The sequence below is a fragment of the Salmo trutta genome, chromosome 1 (assembly GCF_901001165.1).
Source record: "Salmo trutta chromosome 1, fSalTru1.1, whole genome shotgun sequence".
NCBI classification, from domain to species: domain Eukaryota; kingdom Metazoa; phylum Chordata; class Actinopteri; order Salmoniformes; family Salmonidae; genus Salmo; species Salmo trutta.
The window spans coordinates 45,102,430-45,117,564 of NC_042957.1; the positions used below are offsets into that span (position 1 = coordinate 45,102,430).

The 15,135-nt window shown below is 40.5% G+C and overlaps 1 protein-coding gene across 1 annotated transcript; it reads right to left on the bottom strand.

Moving 5' to 3' along the window:
* Positions 1 to 929: 929 nt before the first annotated feature.
* On the bottom strand, positions 930 to 5,530 carry LOC115196984 (homeobox protein Hox-B4a). The gene is made up of 2 exons (XM_029758075.1): positions 3,688 to 5,530; positions 930 to 2,683 (listed from the first exon to the last, which is right to left on the bottom strand). The coding sequence occupies exons 1-2, from the start codon at positions 4,109 to 4,111 to the stop codon at positions 2,355 to 2,357; spliced, it is 753 nt and encodes a 250-aa protein (XP_029613935.1). The 5' UTR covers positions 4,112 to 5,530; the 3' UTR covers positions 930 to 2,354.
* Positions 5,531 to 15,135: the final 9,605 nt, after the last annotated feature.

Consider the following 15,135-nt stretch of genomic DNA (forward strand, 5'->3'; position numbering starts at 1 on the left):
TGTATGTATTTCAATGGTACCGTGTGTGCATATTTGACTGGACTTGCTTCAATGTCTTGAAGCATAGCATAGGCCTGTAGGAAGCTGGAGGTTTTAAAAGGCATTTCATAAATATATGGTGAGAAAAAAATCATATAAATGGATTGGAGGAGGCTATATGGCACAAGGGCTTACATCAACCAACAAGTAATAGAAAATCTTCTCTTTTCCACGGAATGCGAGAAGACCAATTTGAGCCCACACTTTTGTTTAAAGTTCAACACCCAAACAGAATGTTATTTTCTCCTGCTCTATATTTTCGATACCTGCTCTAAGAGAAGAAAATGAAAATTAATACAAGAGCCGCGCCTTACAAAAGAAGCCATTTGTCTTCTTGATTATCTATTTGGTTGTCAAGGTTTGAGCTATGGCACCGGCCCGCTCCTTTAAAATATAAAAAAAACCCACAACGAGCCAGCAAACACAGAGAAACTGTTGTGCAAAAATTAGACTCATTAAAGCATTAAAAGCCCACGAGCCGAGAACCTATTTAACATTTTTTTCAAAACGAGGATCCATATTTTCAGGCTGTTTTCAGCACCAGCGAGCAGCGGGTGTGTGAGCACCGTTAAATTAACGAGAGAAGAGAGTGAAACGAAGGGGTTTGTGATTTAAAACGAGATTACCAGGGCATAATGTACCAGGATCACTCATGACCACAAGATATAAATCACCACGGAGATATTCAGTGATTTTTTAAGACAGGCTACATAGAAAGGCAAACGAAAACCCACCATGGGAGGGCGAAATTAAATTGAATCATTTTTGTTTTTTTTACACATCCCTTGCTATTAAAGGAGCTGGTCTGAAGAGAGCGACATATCTCCGTATATTTTGGACCCATAGTATTGGGGAAACAGCGGCAGAGGGAAAGGAGGACACAAAGAGGATAGATGGACGCTTTTTCAAGCATTTATTACATTTCTATAGCTATTTACAAATAAAAGGTAGACACTGAGGAGAATAAGCAGAAAAAGAGCAACATTCAAATATGGAGGAAGAAGAAGAAAAAAAACATTTCGACATTATCAGCGACAGGACTGATCTTTGGAATGTAAATAAAGGGAACACACAAATAAAATACCAAAAATGGCACATGGTGAGAAGAATGTGTGAGAGAGAGAGAGAGAGAGAGAGAGAGAGAGAGGGAGGGAGAGAGTGTGTGCGCATGTTTATGTGCCAAGAAAGGATACCAGATAGAGAAAGATAAAAGACAAAATTAACGTGTATTCAGTCATGCAATATACGCACCTTTTTTCTCTTTACAACCCTGGCCAACAAAATTGCTTAAATTATATTTCACTTACAAGAAATGAGTACGTTCGTATTGCAGATACTTGCCACAAAATTCAAATGAGCTTAACCTGTCACTTCATAACACAAGGCAAGAAGATAATGAACATAAAAGTACAACTGAGGTAATTATAATAACAAGGTAGTACATTGTAGTGCCGTTTTTATTTTAACTTAGGTAGGTTTGTACCAGATTTTGGTTCATATATGTTTCTATAAGTCCAGCTTTATCATTCCACTGCGACGACTATCCTATGTTAATACCGTGATTTACCATCATTTTTTCAAATGCACCCTGTCTCTGCTAGAAACAAAGAAGGAAAAGGAGTCCCTGTAAAAATGAACTAGCAACGGACCTCACAATCGTTGTCAGTCTTAATTTAATTGCATTTGATAAACATAGAATACAACTGAGAACCAGCTATATTTTCTCTTACAAAAAAAACTTCATGTTCGGAGAACATATTCGGTGTATTTTTTTTAGTATTGAGGAGAGAAAAAAGGAGTAAGAAAACGGCTCTTGACGAAACAAGGGGGCTATGTATTAAACAGAACGTTGGACGTCGAGGTAATGGGCAGGCCCACGGTTCACCCTTTGTACTGCAGAGTAAACATGACGAATGGGGCCGAGTTTGGCATGATTAAAGATGAAACACGGATCCATCTTCACCAAATCTGAAAAGTATCTGCCGCCTTCTGTCCTAATGGAGAGGGGGGACGAGAGAGAAGGAGAGAGAGAAGGAGAGGGGCACGGGATAAAAAAAAGGGAACTGGATCAGGTTGTGAACACATCATTGGAAGTGTTTGTGTTTGAATCTTCTCCCCTTTTACATTTTTTAAGATACACATTTTCTCTTCGTTTTTTACTCCCCCTTCTCTTTCCCCCCCACATGTTATATCCCTGTAATTGAATTGAAGAGGGGAGGTAAAAACATGGTGGAATTCATGTATCCCACTCCAGAAACGGAGGTTTCAAAGTGCATGGTGGGTGGGTGGTGGATGGGTAGGAAAAAGGGGGGAGGCTATAGGCTCGGTGGAGGCCCGCTGGTTCGGTTCTGAGAGCTCCCCAGCGCGAGCCCGCTGCTTTGCGAGTTTGTGTTGTTGGAGTTACTGTTGGAGCGAATCTTGGTGTTGGGCAGCTTGTGGTCCTTCTTCCATTTCATCCGCCGGTTCTGGAACCAGATTTTGATCTGGCGCTCGGACAGAACCAGGGTATGGGCGATCTCCACTCTGCGTCTCCGGGTCAGATAACGGTTGTAGTGGAACTCCTTCTCCAGCTCCAGGACTTGCTGTCGCGTGTAGGCTGTCCGCGAGCGCTTGGGCTCACCCACCCCTGTGTAATTTGGATTCACTGTGGGACAGAGAGCAATATATTACAGGCCGTCCCCAAAACATACATGTATTGCATTTGTAGGCCTTAACATACATTATTAATACACAGATCAAAACATTTGAATATTATATTAAATCTGCCTCAGAACGTGTCACAAAGTAGGCCTATATAGACATAACCTTGCTGGATTATGTTACGCAAAATTCTACAAGTAAGCCTACGTCCATGGATGCTCATAGTATTATATATATATACGTTCACTGTGAATAAGGGGCGCATGAGGTTGTTATTGGAGCCTGAATAGGTGCTGGATAATGATTCAACTAATTCAAAACTAGACAAAACACTGGATAGTATCCACAAAAAAGCCTAATAAAATCCAAACCTAATAACCTATCTAAAAGTAAGGCCCTAACTCCTTCATTTTGATTTTCTGGCGAATGACGCTGGCATTATGCAAAGAGCAATGTCTTTAAACGACGACTATTTTACAATAGTCGCATTTGTCGTTGTCTGAATGCATGCTCTAGTTCTCCAAGCACACACTCTAATCACTGCAGAATAGTTGTGTGGGTCTATAACAGAGTTCAACTCTTCGCCTTACCATTAGTGTTTTATTGTAGTCTCCATAAATATGAACATTCTAGCTTCCATAAAACTTTTCCATGAACAATAGAGAGGTGACAGAGGAAAGTACACGTTTGTACATCCAACCACTTAAAATCAAATTACCAAAGCATAAAACTTAACTTATGAGATAGTCGAGTCGTCATAAAAACCAATCTTAGGAAGAAATGAGAAGGGCTAGGTTACATAGACTTCAAAGGTACTTGGCGAACAAGTGCAATAAAAATTTATGGAGGATGTAATTATATTGCCCTGCAAACAGCCGATCGTAAATCTAGACCAAGGGCTACTTCACGAGGGAGATAGATTTAGCACCGAACACCAAGCTTCCCACCTTAGGTAAACTGATACAGGCTCACAAATACCCAGAGTAGGGAGAAGTTAGCAGCACTTACCGATGTTTACGTGGACTTTTTTCATCCAGGGGTAAACCACGGGATCCTTGCGAGAGCTGGCCGTGGAAGGGCTATGGTTGAGGGGATTCTGGCCACACGCGGGTGGAGGGCTTGGAGTTACGGAGTCGCAATGGTGGCTAGGCTCCGGGAGAGGGGTTGAGAGTCCGGCCGGGGGGAGGACGTGACCCCGTGGAGACATCACCACCGCGGGCTGCCCCGGACCCTGGCACGTCGTGTAAGGCGGGTCGGCGCAGCCCGACCGCTGGTGGTAGATCGACTCATTTTGAAACGCAGGCTCTCGCCTCTGGGCGCTGTAGTAGTCCGGAGAGTGACTGGGTAGGTAGTCATTCTGTGAATATTCCTCGCAGGGTGGAAACTTGGGGTCCACATAGTTGGAGTTGATCAAATAGGAACTCATGGCCATTAATTTCTTTGAATTGCACACAAAATATACTAAAATTTATATCTATCGCTTTACTCGTTTTCCTGTTTCGTAGAACCCTCCTACTTTCTGTCAAGTGAACAAAGTTAAGAATCCATGTGACAGCGAGAGCCAATGGCGTGGATCCTGGCGATTCCCGGATAAGGAAATAGGATTAGGCATAGCAGAACCCGCACATCATCCTGGCATAGTTTGTGGCATTCGAATGTTGCATACTTTTTTTACACACTGGCACGCTCCGCGATAAGCACGAATCAAAACAATAACAACCCGAAGCAGACACGCCAGAAATACATACCGCCGGAGTTTTCAAACGGTCTACAGAGCAGAACAACTAGCCAACCCCCTCACCTGCCCCAATTCGCTATACAGTACATAAACAAGAAAAGTGTTGCGTCCCAAACTTGATAGTCAAGCTATATTCATTTGAATGATTTTTTTCTTCTTCTTTATGCTGGAGCTTTTGAAAACAAGGGCTGGGAAAGTGATGCCGTGTGCTCGTTCTTGCCAGGCTTTTAAATGCCCTCGCTAATAATGCGGAGAGAATGCCCTGGCGTACGCTGCGTGCAGCAGAAGCCTGTCAGAGATGAATCTAGGCTTGTTTAGGATCGATAGAAAATTCATCAACTAATTCAGGTTACAAAGCCTCCTAAATCACAGCTAGACCTTTGCGTTAAAGCGAGTCACCGTCAGTCCCCCCCTAAAGACCACGTTTATCCTGCACACCAATTTACACACCTACCTTGCATAGTAATTGAGACCATGCGCCCTTGCATTGCTAACCGAATAATAGTTTTGGTCCTTATCAGGATTGCATTATCCTAACCCATGCAATGTTATCGTTGGCATAAGGCTCCATGCATGGAGAGTGATCATGCGATAAAACTCCTTTGTTGTCCAGATTGACTGTTTCTCAATCGAAATGGTGACACCGTGAATACCCTTTTCAGTGGAAGACAAGCAAATCACAGCACTTGACAGATTATCATGGCAAATAAAACCCATTATAACTTTCGGTTACTTTTTTCTCCTGGAATGATCAACAATGAAAAACAATATCAAAATATCTCACCCCATTAACCTACATTGGGATAATATAGCCTAATGGTACAACACAATTCAAATTAACATCATCTGGCAGTCGTCTGTATCCATCGATGGCTTGTAGTGTATACATCAACTACATACTCCCTTAGACACGAATTTGTGACCGTGAGTCTGTTCACACAAATCCGGATCTACAGGGTATATATAGATGACAGGCATTCTCCGGACAGGTATTGAAAGGGGCTGCTCACCTTGACTGCGTCATGTGAGGTATCAAGGTGCTACGCCCAAAGCAAGCTTCCTTCAAGTGTGTCAGCAATGTGCTACAGCACTACTTAATGAAAGGTGCTTTGCTCGCAAACATAGCTCGTGATGTGTAGGGACCAACTTTACAAATTCGCATTTGTTTCTGCCATGCATTTATGCTTTGAAAAAGACAGCGTGACTCACCAAAATATATTGCGCAATTGGTGAATGGCACAGTGATTTTTGGTAACCACAAAAGAACAGTAAGAGCAAATCAGTGTAAATAATTGGGTTTAAAAAATATTACTTTTCAGGGGAGACTGAAGCTTAGCTCACACTACAATTAAAAGAGAGGAGGTAGCTCGTTTATAACCAAAGCCAGCAATCTATCTGACAATGCAGAGCGAACAAACGCCAAGTGAATTAAACTTGAGGGTGTACGGGATGATAAGAGAGCCAGCTCCTTATCGACTACTGTACACAATATTGACAAGCAACGATACACATAGTAAGAAAGATCAAGTGAGTCAAACTGCAGAAAGGTCAACCGAAGCTCGAGCCCAGGCTGTAATAAAACATGTGTTTTTTATGGCAGGTCATTTTTGTTTACAAGTCGCCGACAAAACACCACTCAAACGGCGATATCCGGAGGTAGGGTATATAAAAACAATAAAATATGCACGAAGGAAGAAGTGACCAACTCCTCTCACATCCTTAAAGCAGCACAGCAGAATTTACGACCTTTGTAACAAGTTTCCCCCTCACAACAAGCACAGAGTCTCTCATTTCGATTTGAAACGTCCTGGAAAAAAACACATATACTCATTCTGGCTACTCAAAGACTCCAACCTTACGAAGAAGCAAGCATATTGACCATATACAAAAGGCTAAAATATCATCCATACTATCGAGGTAAGACATGTGTACGACAGCATTTAGAACCACAATAATCTTCTACAGAGTAGACCATTTAATATCGACTTCATTGTGAGAGCTAAATGTTAAATGTGTTGTGAACAATACCTAATATGAATAGGTTGCGTTGGCATTTTATATCTGTAAAAGACTTTACAGAGTTATATTAAAATGCATATCAACCTACGTCGAAATATTTAGAATAAAATGTGTATATAGGCTACCTCTGAGAATGATTGGCCCAGGCTACGTGTCAAATAGTCTCTGAGTACAGCTTTTTACTTTCCAAAAATAAAATCATTCACATATACATTCAACAAAGACCTTCACCTCTAATCTCAAACCATCCTTTATAAGAGACATGTGAAATTAGATTATTATACACATTTTTTTTTTGTTTTAAATAAATTGAAATATTGACTAGGAAAATATATTTTTTCATATTCAAATAGGCTATTTATTTAATGAAGAAATATTATTTAATAATCTAACATGAAACCTCTGATAGGCTACTCCTATGATGGAGAATTACAATATTTAGAAATATCTTATATTGTGCCATTATTTAATAGGCTACCAATAAATTAGAGTAGTAGAACAAGCAAAAAGTAGGCCTATTGATATTTATTAATCCCATGTGTCCATTTTAGTCTAAATATATTTATCTCAAAGTGTTCCTATATCAATGATTATAGGTTATTCTTTGGATGGGTCTTTGTTTAGAAATCGCAACGGTTCTTTTTTTATGGAATTTGGGACCAAATTCAATTAAATAAACTATTACTGAGCAAAAGCCAAGTCATTTTAGAAAAACAAAAAATGGAGATGGCATCGAAGTTAACCTCTATACCAGAATTCTCTTTGTTCGTTTCATACTTTGTAATGAGGAAAACAACAAACCAAATCTATATTACGAAATCTTTAGCACCCCTAGCGTTTACATATTCGTTAATTCACAAATAGGCCTTTAACAATGTCCTGAACACTGAAATCGTCCTTTTCTTGCATTGTCTCAGTCTATTCTTCTATCTTACTCCTCAAAACAACTGGCATTCTTTATATCACGGCTGAATTAATCAATGTACAATGTGGACAATATGAACAAATTAATCCAGCTAGTCCTAATCATACCTGTATAATAAACATATGTCAGGGACTAAATTCTAACGCACAAAAATAGGACCAATGTGTTTTCATAGCATAAGGGAGAAAGTCCAGCCCTAGTGTCCACTAGCCCTTTCACCCCCTGGAGTCCACGACCTCGCCTTCACCCCCTTAACTATCCCCTCTGAACGGCATAGGGACCCCTGAGCCATCTGCCCCTTCGGGGTTAATGTGTACACCGACAGGCATTCAAGGAGAGCACCCACAAACTATAGCCAAGGTAAATATTCACCCCAAAACCCCACACGGTGCTCAGGGTACTGCGCCTCAATGAGCTAAATTAAAGTCATAACTACTCCCAATATGAAAGGAGGGGGAACAGTGCCACTCACCGCAGTGCAAGGCACGTGGTCCGCCCAGGCAAGCACCTGCTCAATAGAGAACACCGCAATATGTAAATTAAGCGCCAATTTCTTACTTACTTCGCTCCTTGGCACATTTCATCTCGTCTTCGATTCCCCCCTTTCCCCATCTCTCCTGCTGCACACAGGACGCGGTCGTGCTCCGGTTATTGTCGATTCTCCAAACCTTTCTTTCTCTTTCGCCGTGCGGTGAGCCCTGAAGCCAACCTTTACCTTTCTCTAACGCCACAGGTTTAGCCCGTGACCTCTCCGTGATACCTTTCTGCGTGAAACTCCCTCTCATTTCCGCGATGTTCCCCTAAACTTCACTCCGGTAGCGTAGGGCAACAATGGGCAGGCGGACATTAAACTATCCAAAGGGCGAAAGCCAATCTCCGACGCGTATACTACACACACGATAAGAGGAAGAAAATAATACGATAAAACAGCAGGAGACCTTCTTCATCAGTCGAACAAATGCGACATATTCGCTTTAACCTTGCGGTGAGCAACAAGAGAGGGCTAGTCTATCCCCCGCTCAACACCACCGTATGCCACCTAATACATCTAAAAAATAAAATGCACATTACCCCTCTACTGTTGTGAACGCGACAAACCACCGGGTGCTTTAATGCATTTTTGTTGTGGACTCAAGTTTTCGTATTAATCTCGCAGTTTGGCAGTCTTTGTTAAACAGCAAGGCGTGTCAAGAGTCCGAGGACATTTTAATATTTGTTAGACGTGCTGACCTGCGTTTCACCCCTTCTTTGGGTCTCTCCCACTCGCAACTTCTATAGTAATGTATGCATAGCTTGCTCGGTCATATTGAATTGTGCCCAGGTCATTACTTTGAAGAAAAATGGACTAGGAAGGGGGCTCATTCAAAAAGGCTTTCCAAGCCCGAAAAACAACTCAAGCATAGTGATTTTCATTTTCTTTGTTGCATGTATAAAATGTCCTGTGCACAACGGGGGGAACCAAAGTTAACAAACCGTGATATACAATATTGTTGATGTAGAATAACATTTAGAAATCTATCTTGTTTAAAATATATATATATGTTTTGTTTAACATTTTATAAATTGTTCAATTGATTGTTAGTTGATAGCCTATATATCACCACAAATGCACTAGGCTACTTGTCGATTTAAAAGTATAAAGTAAATGCAGTTGAGGATATTCGATACCCTTTCCTTACAGTAGATTTATTGTGTATTGTGGATCTAACATATGTGCTCACTTTTTGTCTTATTTTCATCTAAATGTATAATAGGCATACGTTGAACATTTTAGGGATGCACGCATCGTGTGTGGGCTCAAAATAAATGAAATATTCTTTGCTATCATTCGATGCTAATTCCTTTGACGTACTGAAAAGTGTAAAGCTACGATAGATAGATTCGTTCTTGTCTTTCTCTAGCCGTGTGCAAACTGCAGATATTAAAATTCACGGCAATACCCTGCCAGGCAACCGCACAAGCTACAATGGAATTGAAATTAATTCAGTGAACTCCAGATGAACTCTAATAGGGATATGTTCTCTAATACAATTATTCACCACTTATGCACTTATTTGTTTGGCAAAATACCGACCAACCAGAATTATATCATCCTAAACTCTACCATTAGGCCAAATGTTTATGTCAATAACGAAATTATTTATTTACTGAATTATCCATTTTCTCGTCTCTCCCCTCTCTTTTCTCCACCGAACATTAAGCATCCCTCAATAATGTATGTCCAAAGTCACCAATTCAAATTCTCGACGTTGATAGAGAGGTTTAGGTAAAGAGAAATGGAGGCCTATTTGTTGATGAATTTGCTGAAGGATGGTGTTTTAGGGTTCCGAACGGCAACCAGATTGCATGATATAACCTTATTCCATGTATGCAACTTTGATATTCTTACTTGGGAAAGTTGTCACCATGTGGACAAAACGTTGTCTAAACATCCCTTTTCTGCCAACCACTATCCTTTACCCATCCTTTCACAGTGAAATGAAAACTGTTGTTCTCCTCGGGGTGGGGGCACGGGATGTTTTCCTTGTATTTTCACTGTTTACTGCAGTGCTTTGTGGAAGTGGCAAATTGACATTTTCAACAGAGGGTGATTTCCTTCTTTTGAGTATTGAAATAATGTGCATTGCAATACGCCTTTAGTAGCCTACAGACTTTGTTGTGTTTTGTTTCAATTGTTTACAGGGGTTGCAAAATACATTCTCATAAAATAGACAATCCAACACATTTGTGAGGGGAAAACCATCATATGCAATTGTAGCGTCTAGAAATAGAATGAAGCTGCTCCGTAGTGATTCCAGCCTTATTAACATCATTTGAATATGCTTGGAGTTAGTCTGGAGACCATTGGCAAAGGATAGCATTTTTTTTCAACTGTTTTTTGTGTTTGTTTACATACCAGTATAAGTGTAGTCCATAGCTTGAGTGTATCCGCTTAACCTTATTTAGGATTGCCTAAAGACTCATTTTTTCAAGATGTTGGTTCTGTCTCCGTGCACGTGATTTTTAGGCGGAAAATCAGATAAGGTGAGTGATTTTGAAGATGGTAAGCAAGATAAAGATGTTATTTTTTTTTGACGGCGTTATGCTGATAAACACAGAGAGAGGAAGGGAGGGCTCTGGGGTTCACAACCGCAGGTAGCATACCGGGATTTCAGATCAATTTCAATACATTCAAGTTTAACACAAGTTGTATTATTAGGCCTATACTATAGCCTATTACCTTTATAATTGGACCTCCGCCATGTCAGTAACACTAGCACCATCATTCTTTACTGCACATCACTACTGCCAGCTACTAATAATAATTATAATAATACAACAATAATAGTTGTAGTTGTAGAAGAGTAGAATTAATAACAATAAAGCAAATCATTCACTTTAGTTTGTCCTCTCCCATGTTATTTAAACAGACGAGAAGTGTCCTCATACAGGCCAATTAGCTAAATGTCTGACAATAAAATAACGCGACAAAAACGGAAATATATAGGCTAGTGTCAACGAAGAGTGCTTCATTGATAGGCCTATCATTATTTTGATTATCCATTGCTGGAAAAGGGAAAACTATATAATTCTAGGCCTATAGGTTGAGGTTTTTAAACACACACACACACACACACACACACACACACACACACACACCACACCACACCACCAGATTGAACCACACATGTAGCGTATCATTTAATTGCAATATGATGAAGAGACGTGAGCTATTTTAGAGTAAATTATCAGAATTCCTCATCGTGCATTTCATGTATGGGCAGTTTACTCTCGTTCTCTTCGTAATGCCTCTGTTCAAAATAAATACAATTTTATTGCACGAGCCATCAGATATTTCCCACTGTCCCTGTGACAGGACATTTGGGGAGAGCAAACACCTGTAATGTGCGTGAGAGACCCCCAATGTCACCAAATCTTTCCGTTTCTTCCCTCAATGTAAGCGTCCATTTTTCTCTCCATCGCGCGCTGGGGGTTGCTTTGTTACCACGAAGGTCAGCCCTTCACCTCTCCCTCTCCTCTCCCGATAATTTCTCTCATCTCTGTAGCCCCGTCCCTCGCGGCCCCTTCTCTCTTTTCCCTCCCTCTCCTCTCCCACTTTGCCATTGACACCCAGCAATTGGTCTAGAATACAGAGTCGACAGCCGACGGCAGAGTCACGCACGACGTAAACTTTTGACCCCTCAACTGTTTGACCCCATGCAGCTATACAACCAATCGACCAATACTGGATCCACCTTCCTTTATTAGCTTCAGGGGAGAAGAGAAAGACCGGGAGTGTACGATGCTAACTCTCTTATCTCAGAACTGCTTTTAGCAGACGCTGCTGGGTTTTTTTTTCTGGTTGCCTTTCGTGTAGTTAACAAAGCGACGAAAAACAGGGAGATAGACAGTCTGACGTAGAATTGTTTGTCATGTGTGCCTGGCTGTATTTTAGTAAGGCTGTTTCGACTCGTGGTCTCCACTTTGTAGAATCAAAGTAACATTTGACGTAGTTGAGAGGGCTATTTTAGTAAAGAACAGTGTTTAGGTTATGGACTGTTATGTTTCAAATGGTCGAAGCGCAGGGTGGGTGGAAGATAAGCGGGCTTATGACTCTCTCTCGTGGCTATGAACTTGGTCTAAAGCGGGCTCTGCTGGCGACGGGAGAGAGTTGCATTTCAAGTGAATATTTCTTGGCGCAGATCTACTTGTGTAAACATTACTACATGGGAAGACATCCAGCTTGTTGTGTTTGTGGAGAAATACTTTTAGGTTTAAGGCCTACTCCAGAAAATATTTAGCCTGATAAAGGTATGCACCATGAGTCAAATTGAGAGAGAAATAGGACATAAAACATATTACGTTGTATACATATTTGTGAAAATAGGTAGGCCTACTTTGTGGTGTGTGGTTGGATTATGGTAAGGGGTGGTTTTTGAGGATGAATAAGATCACCAAAGTTAACTAAACTTTTTTGGGGAAAATACAAATGCTTTGTAATGCTGACATCAATTGGTAAGTGTGAGATTCGATATGTATTCACATGAAACAGTCAGTTTCTTTCACACATGACATTTTGATCAGCAATGGCCCAGTTTCATTGTTAAACTATCATTATTATAATTATTATTGTTGTGTAGATAGAATTGAAAGACGCAAACCATTAACAAATAGTTTAGAAGTGGAGGAGATGTTAAGAACCTGTAATATGAAGAAAAACAATCACATACATAGGCCTACATAATCATTTGAAAAGTTGCACAAATATAAATGGCTGTTTCTGGAATGAATGAATAGCCCTTCGAAGGGAATATGTTGAAGTAATGAAATGATGTACAGATTCCATTTCCTCCAGTTATCACTAAACTTAAACATGCATGGAATACACATCTAATATGGGTGATATACAAACTTCAAATATTTGCAGGAGGGTAATCCCCTTATCAGGAATTGGCGTTATCAAGTTCTTATCTCAACGCAAGGAATATCTGATTTTTTTTGGAAAAAATTTCCGTTGAAATCCTCTTTCAAAAGTGGCCACTACATGTGCCACGTGCAGGACACATTTAGGATATTTTCGTTGCCTTTACCTCGCCCCCTCCCCTCCCCCCATTTCACCTCGAGAATCGGATGCAGAAGCGTGTAAACAATAGGTAAATAAAAACAACTTAGTAAATTCATTTTCCCCCTGTCGGTGGGTAAACATGGCACGTTGGCTGCGCTTGATGGGCTTTCTGTATTGTGGTTGCGCCTGCGCACTCAGATAGAGCTCGCTTTGCATCGCTCGTCTGCTGACCTCGCGGTGACACCCTATGCATTATGGATGAGATATGCGCCCAGATTACCCCTATCAATATGCAAAACACATTACGCTGTTGAAATGGCAATTTAAACGTTCGAAATTGTGGCGTTCGAATGTTCCAGGTCCTCCATCGAAAAGACCGGAAAGATTTTGAGGTTTTTGTGATACCAAATAACCGTAGAGACCCAGACAAAAGGGAAAGTCGTGTTCATATTGTACACAAGCAACAGCAACACTCCAAATTGCATTAACAAGTTTGTCATAATTCATGATTATTTAGGTCAGTCGTGTTATCTTCAAACTCAAATTAAATTGGCTATATACACGTCTCAAATGTGAAAAGCACTGTATAAGACCAAGACTTGTGACACACGTCTTATCATTTCTGTTAAAACCACAATACAGTTTCTCATACCCATTTACGGATACGCTTCTTTCTGCTCTCTCATGTTGTGCCAACACATCACCAAAACACACCCCACACCCGCACGTAAAAGCACACACACTTTACAATGAAAAAGCTGTCGCCTAGTTACTCACCCACACATCTACAAACTTGTATGCTCGTGCTAAGCCTCTGACTGTCAAAAAGTACATGTAGCCTACATAAACGGGAAACAGATGATGAAAAAAACAAAGTGGTCGACTTCGTGGGGGTCTAGATCGGTGAACCCCTTGGACAACTTTGAAGAAGCAAAAATTCATGTCGCACACTACTTCTGTGACGGGCTGAGGCCTCTGGCCAGAGCCCTTCCGAATGTAGGCTATCATTATAAAAAGGCAGCCGATGAAAAATGAAATGGAAGCTCTAACCTCGCCTCCCAACCAGAGTTTCGCCTTCCTGTTTACTGGCTGGAACTTCCTCACTATGTTACGCGCGCACACACACACACACACACACACACACACACACACACACACACACACACACACACACACACACACACACACACACACACACAACAAGCCAAGAGTAAATCACACCGGAAGCTCAATATTCATTTTTAAAAATAAAAAGGACGCTGAAGGATTCAATGTAAAAAAAAAAACACATGAACTAGGCCTTAGATCCCACTGGACAATATTGGATTCTCAAATTGTCTACCGTATGGGACGCTTCCCATCAGCGGAACATATGATTGAATCATTCTATTTTGTTGTCGATTTGATAATATTTGGGAAAAAAGAAAGTGCAATTAAATGTAGTCCCAGTGGCAATTGTTATTGTGATATAGTTATTATTGTAAAACTAAACATCTGTCTTGCTCACGTTCGTCATATGAATATAAGTTTAAATAGGCCTCATAAATCCGTAGTGGATTTTCCATTTTCCGAAGTTGCCATTAGAAATATAAAACCTCATATCCTTGTGAATTCATTTTAGCCTGTCATGAATAGAAATAATTCTAAACAAACCTGTTGATTCTGAATAACTTTTATGGTAAATATTCCAGCGTGTAAAGTCGTTTTTATCTTAAATATGTTGCATTATGATACGCACAACTCTCCTTACAAACACGAACTGTTCAAACGGTTGAAAGTACTAGAAGAGAAAGAGGGCCAGTCGTCGCCATATTGAAAAATCATTGGGATAGATCTGAGAGAAAATAATTAATGACAGTTGGAGATCTGTAGACGAGTTCTGAGGAACTTCCGAAATAAAATCCCTCCCTATTAGCAGCCGTTTATTCGCTAGCCTATCTCTGTTGCGGTTGCCCCCTGCTTTGGGTAGACTACATAGCTATTAATTGTTAAAATAATGACGTCTGTATCCTCTGTTTTTTTCATCGACAGTAACTGCCAGATATTCCACGATAAAGATCTTTACACAAGGACATGTAATGATTTACAGTTTAAAGTTTACAACTGAGTTCAACTACAGTTGGTCTCAAATGTAAGTGTCGCTTTGACACAACTATTAAACAATTTACGTGAGGGATTTAATCATACGTCGTACAGAGGTGCCATTTCCATGGTATTGAATATATCTCA

Excerpts from the sequence above, each read along its gene's own strand:
- LOC115196984 (XM_029758075.1), bottom strand. The coding sequence starts at position 4,111 with ATGGCCATGAGTTCCTATTTGATCAACTCCAACTATGTGGACCCCAAG. Across the intron at positions 2,684-3,687 it reads AAAAGTCCACGTAAACATCG|TGAATCCAAATTACACAGGG; the intron begins GTAAGTGCTGCT and ends TCTGTCCCACAG.